The 6000-nt window shown below is 45.2% G+C and overlaps 1 protein-coding gene across 1 annotated transcript in view; it reads right to left on the reverse strand.

Annotated features, from left to right (window-relative positions):
- The window catches only part of myo10l3 (myosin X, like 3), an 80549-nt gene that overhangs the window by 29202 nt on the left and 45347 nt on the right, over positions 1-6000 (reverse strand). Inside the window, exons 17-21 of the mRNA XM_058081747.2 lie at positions 5276-5358; positions 5067-5175; positions 3167-3247; positions 577-701; positions 383-497 (exon numbers count right to left, since the gene is read on the reverse strand). Coding sequence (XP_057937730.2) covers positions 383-497; positions 577-701; positions 3167-3247; positions 5067-5175; positions 5276-5358 — 513 coding nt within the window. The remainder of the gene's footprint in view (positions 1-382; positions 498-576; positions 702-3166; positions 3248-5066; positions 5176-5275; positions 5359-6000) is intronic.

The following is a 6000-nucleotide window of genomic DNA, read 5'->3' on the forward strand; positions in this document are numbered from 1 at the left end:
AATCCATCATGTTGCCGAAGTTTCATAAAGAAGGTGAGACACACTGTTGAATAAGTTACATCCATTTGTCATTTATTCCTATTTTGAATTTGGAATTTTGGTACCAATTTCTGCCATTTAGGAGGAAAATTTGAGGTGCCTTAGATTTGACATTGTTGTATCAATTCAATTAATTCCATCTCGCTGTTAACACCAAAACCATGACAGACGTCATGACAGAAAGCAAGGGTCTTCACTAAGTCCTAGATTCCCTATAGAGGATTCCCAAATTTTAATGGGGGGTAGTACCTAATGAGTATGGAACGGAGTGGGGTTGTCCAGCGTTCCACCAATGACAGAAAGGTTCTTGTATTCTGTATGTCTACGAGAACGTGTGCTTTACCTTCGTCTTTCCTAGCTGCCATTCTCTCTTTGTGCCGTCAAGACATGCGAGAAGATCGAAGCAACTCTGCTTCTCATCTTTGGTCTGGATTTTGTTCTTCAGGATGATCTTGTATCTGCGTGTAGACGACAATAAAGGGAATAAATACTTTTACTACATTTCTTAAATTCAGACTCATGAGATTAGATGCTGACCTGTTGGAGAAATCCTTAAAGGTGCGGCGAACTGGGAATCCAGCTTTGCGGATCTTAACAGTTTCCAACATTCCAGAGTACCTCAGCTGATTCAAGACCACGTCCGGATCAAACTGGTTGGCTTTCTATAAAAAGCAACAAAAAAAAATGCATATATCCTGAAATAATAATTACATTAATGGAAACATCGACGACATTACGCAAGACCGTACAAACCAGGAAGATGTGATTTTCTGGAATAATCAGCGCCTATCGGAATGGCACATGCGGTATCAGACGGGTGGACCAATGACGGCAGCTGCCTTATATCTCCACACTAAAGCCATCGTCCCCCAGCTGAATAAGCCCCCCCAAAGAGAAGCAGGGCATTCCGCAAAGGTGTCAATCTAATTATGTGCAAATGTTAGCATGCAGGGAACCATGCTAGGCCCTTCCCTTGGTTGCATGTGTTCACGCTCATAATCAAGCACGCTCACACAGGCCGGTGCCTCCTCTTGAGCTCTGAACTCTGCTCTTCAGCGAGGGGGGATGTGAGTGGGTGTGGGGGGGATTTAGGCCGCTGAAAGAGGTACTGGCATGAAAACAAGCTGAGCCTCCCTGCGACGGAGGATGAATATAAATCGTGCGTGTGTGTGTGTTAGAATGAATGTAATCATATCAGAAGATCGTAATCCTGCAAAATCTGTGGGATGAACACAGGCATGTCTTGTTCCATGTGGACGCCAGGTGAGCATCAGCCAATGAGAGCAAAGATGGTGGATTTCCACGCTACTGGATGAATGCAGTGGCACAAGTTCACCTCCGAATGTGCATGAGTAACGTCTGGTTAAGTTAAGTAACAAAAGGAACCATAGAAAAACATCTGAATTATGTCTAGCACTTTCAATATGTCTATTACAGTGTCCGAGTGGTGCAGGCCACACAGCTAGGAGACCCGGGTTTGATTCTCTATGTTGATTTTTCATGTACTCCTTGTGCGTGGGTTTTCTCCGGATACTCCCACCTTCCAAAAACATGCTAGGTAAATTTGCGTTAATTGTCCATAGGTATGAATGTGAGTGTGAATGGTTGTTTGTCTATATGTGCCCTGTGATTGGCTGGCCATTAGTCCAGGGTGTACCCCGCCTCTTTCCCCAAGATAGGCTCCAGCACCCCCCACGACCCTCGTGAGGATAAACTGTAGAAAATGAATGAATGTTGCCTCTGTTGCATGGCAGTCGAGTGGTTAGCGCGCAGACCTCACAGCTAGGAGACCAGGGTTCAATTCCACCCTCAGGTATCTCTGTGTGGAGTTTGCATGTTCTCCCGGTGCATGCGTGGGTTTTCTCCGGGTACTCCGGTTTCCTCCCACATTCCAAAAACATGCTAGGTTAATTAGCGACTCCAAATTGTCCATAGGTATGAATGTGAGTGTGAATGGTTGTTTGTCTATATGTGCCCTGTGATTGGCTGGCCACCAGTCCAGGGTGTACCCCGCCTCTCGCCCGAAGACAGCTGGGATAGGCTCCAGCACCCCCGTGGGGATAAGCGGTAGAGAATGAATGAATGAGTTCTCCTCCTATTTTGTGTGGAAGTGGTAACTTTTTGGCTTCTTATTTTGTCTTTCCCCACCCTTGGCCATCTTTGTATGGAGTTTGCATGTTCTCCCTGTGCATGCATGGGTTTTCTCCGGGTACTCCGGTTTCCTCCCACATTCCAAAAACATGCTAGGTTAATTAGCGACTCCAAATTGTCCATAGGTATGAATGTGAGTGTGAATGGTTGTTTGTCTATATGTGCCCTGTGATTGGCTGGCCACCAGTCCAGGGTGTACCCCGCCTCTCGCCTTAAGACAGCTGGGATAGGCTCCAGCACCCCCGTGGGGATAAGCGGTAGAAAATGAATGAATGAGTTCTCCTCCTATTTTGTGTGGAAGTGGTAACTTTTTGGCTTCTTATTTTGTCTTTCCCCACCCTTGGCCATCTTTGTATGGAGTTTGCATGTTCTCCCCGTGCATGCGTGGGTTTTTTTGTGAATTGTGAAGTCAAACCCAAACCCAAAGCACTGACAGCTCAGCTTCGCTCCCACGCACAAGAAAGACATTTCCTTGAGCCAATAATCAGACAACTAGATAACCGTCCTGGTTTGAACATTTTTATAGCCATGTGGTCAAGAGGAAAAGGAGGGGAAAATGGAGCATGAATAAATAAACCGCCTGCTGGCTCGGCTGCCGACGCTGTGGTTTTATTTTGGCATTCCACTGATGCAGCCAGATCAGCGAAGCCGCTCCAGCTGGAGTGACCTCTGACCCTCCGCTGTAAAAGGGCTAGAGTGGTTGGAATGTGCTGGTACGCAGCCCAGGAGTACAAAGGGAGTCTTTGCATCGAGCCAGGGGGAATGGTGCGTGTTTATTAGTGTTGAAAATGTGCACTAAAAGCAAATAACCCTTTTTAAAATGCAGTAGTATCATTTAGTGCTAAGGTGTACTGTTACGCTGTAAAATGAGTGTGCAGCAATGGGAACAATGAATACCCGTTTGACTCTTTCTTTTCCAAGAGTTTCTAATTCTATTGTGCATTTTTTTTTGCGCAATAGAATTAGTGTGACTTACCTTTGCCATATTTGGTTTAATGCAGCGGACAAAGAAAGGGTTGGAGGCACTTAGTGTGGCCATCAGGGAATGGAGAGATTCCTGAAAGACAAAGAACATTAACTCAATTCATTTATGCACACCAGGCTGCACGGTGGACGAGTGGTTAACCACGCAGGCTTCACAGCTTGGAGACCTGAGTTCAATTCCACCCTTGGGCAACTCTGTGTGGAGTTTGCATGTTCTCCCCCGTGCATGTGTGGGTTTTCTCCGGGTAAAAAACATGCTAGGTTAATTGTTTTCATTAGGGCTGTCAAATTCTTAAAAAAATAGATTAATCACAGTTTTAAAAAGAATTAATCATGCTAGGTTAATTGGCGACTCCAAATTGTCCATAGGTATGAATGTGAGTGTGAATGGTTGTTTGTCTATATGTGCCCTGTGATTGGCTGGCCACCAGTCCAGGGTGTACCCCGCCTCTCGCCCGAAGACAGCTGGGATAGGCTCCAGCACCCCCACGACCCTCGGGAGGAAAAGCGGTAGAAAATGAATGAATGAATGAAGTCACAATGGAAAAGTTTTTTTTTTTTACTTTGTTGTAGGTCGTTTTGGTTGTTATTAAGTGGAAGCAAACATTGTACAAGTTAATTGTACACAACAGTGCAGCCACATTTTAAAGCACACGCAGAGGTAGATAAAGCTGCTGGATGCTGACCACACATGATGCTTCAAATGCAGTTAAAAATGAAATAAGGGCTGTCAAGTTCTTTAAAAAAATAAATTAATAACAGTTTTAAAAAGAATTAATCATGCAAGGTTAATTAGCGACACCAAATTGTCCATAGGTATAAATGTGAGTGTGAATGGTTGTTTGTCTATATGTGCCCTGTGATTGGCTGGCCACCAGTCCAGGGTGTACCCCGCCTCTCGCCTGAAGACAGCTGGGATAGGCTCCAGCACCCCCGCGATCCTCATGAGGAAAAAACAGTAGAAAATGAATGAACTATATTAGGAAAGCAGGAAGTGAACAAATGTAACAGTTACTGATTGTAAAAGTACCAGATGGAGGGGTAGGATTTAATAAGCTTTGCTTCTTCCTACTCCTTTTGGACATGTGGAACTGTGAACTGATTATGTGATGCACTGAATGTGAGTGTGAATGGTTGTTTGTGATTGTGATTGTTTGCCCTGTGATTGGCTGGCCACCAGTCCAGGGTGTACCCCGCCTCTCGCGTGAAGACAGCTGGGATAGGCTGCGTGACCCTTGTGATGATAAGCGGTAGAAAATGAACGAATGAATGTTCATAACCACGAAATGCGGGACCAGCCGAGGACCAGAAACCAAGAACCTACAGTAGACATTGTCAAGTCATTCTTCAAATACAGGAAGTAGAACATTTTAGAGTGCGTCTATGGGAAGTGATATGTGGGATTTGATTGAGGTCAGGATTCAGGTTCTTCCATACTTTTGTCTATATAGTATATGCACACTTGGGGGGACCCTTGAACTGTCAGCCTCGCTCCCCTCCCCTCCTCAGACAGGCTGTCTCCAGCAAGGCCTGGCCTGGCTGAGTGTGATTGGCCCCTGCTCGGCCCCTGCTCGGCCCCGCTCTACCCAGCCATCAACACTAATACTCTGGCTTTAAAAACTGTGGCCTGGGCAGCCTGCCAAATCCTGCTCCCCTTCTCTCCGCACTGCAGTGAGGACAAACTAATTCAAACAAAGCCCTCCGTTGCAACCCCCCCTTTTTGACTCAGAACCACATCGAGAGCCCCCCCCCCATCTATCTTCTATGTTCTCCTTGGTGGGTGTAATGACGTTCATATGTTAGTAGGACACTGAGTAGGACAATGAGGCGCTCTGTCTCATCCTGTGACAGTGGAGTCTCCACTGTGGAATCGAGGAGTTCTTCGCACCCACCCTGAATTGAGAGCTGACGGTGGGCTTGCGTCGTGCCGTGCCCATTTTTAACGTCTCTTCTCCGTTTCTGCTGCCCACGCGCTCAAAGAGGTCGTAGATGAAGTCGAGCCTGAGGCCACAATGTTAATAGTTAATAGTTAGTTAACTCGTACAATTCAGTTAATTCAGCAGGACTCCATAAAAAAGTGGGAGCTTTAGAATCCGCCTACCTGCTGTCTTTTAGAATGAACAATATGTCGTCCCTGAAGGTGTCCCTGTTCTTCTCCAGGATGCCACGAGCGTCGTAAAGCACCTAAAACAAGAAATATAACAAAATAGCACAAGCTACATTTATCCCTTGCAATATTGGCGTTCAATTTGATGCCTCATTTTAGGTCTATTATTAATCAAAATATATTGGAATACAAGTGATATGTAGTATTCTGGTCACTGGGCGGCGGTAATGACACAATATTACCTTATATTACATTACCTTAACATTGCATGAACACGGCTTGTTAGACATGTGGAAAAAAAACAGTGCAAACAAGGTTTCCTCACATCCCATGTGGAAGTGGTAAGTTTTTGGCTTCTTAAGTTTGGAAGAAATAAACTTGAGGCTAAATGCTTGGCTTGCTAGCTTGCTAGTTAGCAACAGCAACACTCTTTTTTCTTAATGGTGGATCTCAGGGAAGCTATGAGACCCATAATGATGTGACACATCATTTATAATTCACACACTCAAACACTCCTCTTGACACGTGACATGGTGAATGTGACAAAATTTGACACCATCTTGATTTTTTTTCATGGTTGCAAATTTAAAGTCATTTCATTTATTTAGAAGGAGCCAGCAATTTCCTTGGAACTAACTCACCCAAGGAGCATGCAGAGTGGAACACTACAGAGGGACACTGAGAGGAAGGAGGGGGGGGGGGCTTTAGGGGTATCCTCT

The sequence above is a fragment of the Doryrhamphus excisus genome, linkage group LG12, assembly GCF_037039965.1.
Source record: "Doryrhamphus excisus strain RoL-2023G ecotype Guam linkage group LG12, RoL_Dexc_Guam_v1.1, whole genome shotgun sequence".
Taxonomy (NCBI): domain Eukaryota; kingdom Metazoa; phylum Chordata; class Actinopteri; order Syngnathiformes; family Syngnathidae; genus Doryrhamphus; species Doryrhamphus excisus.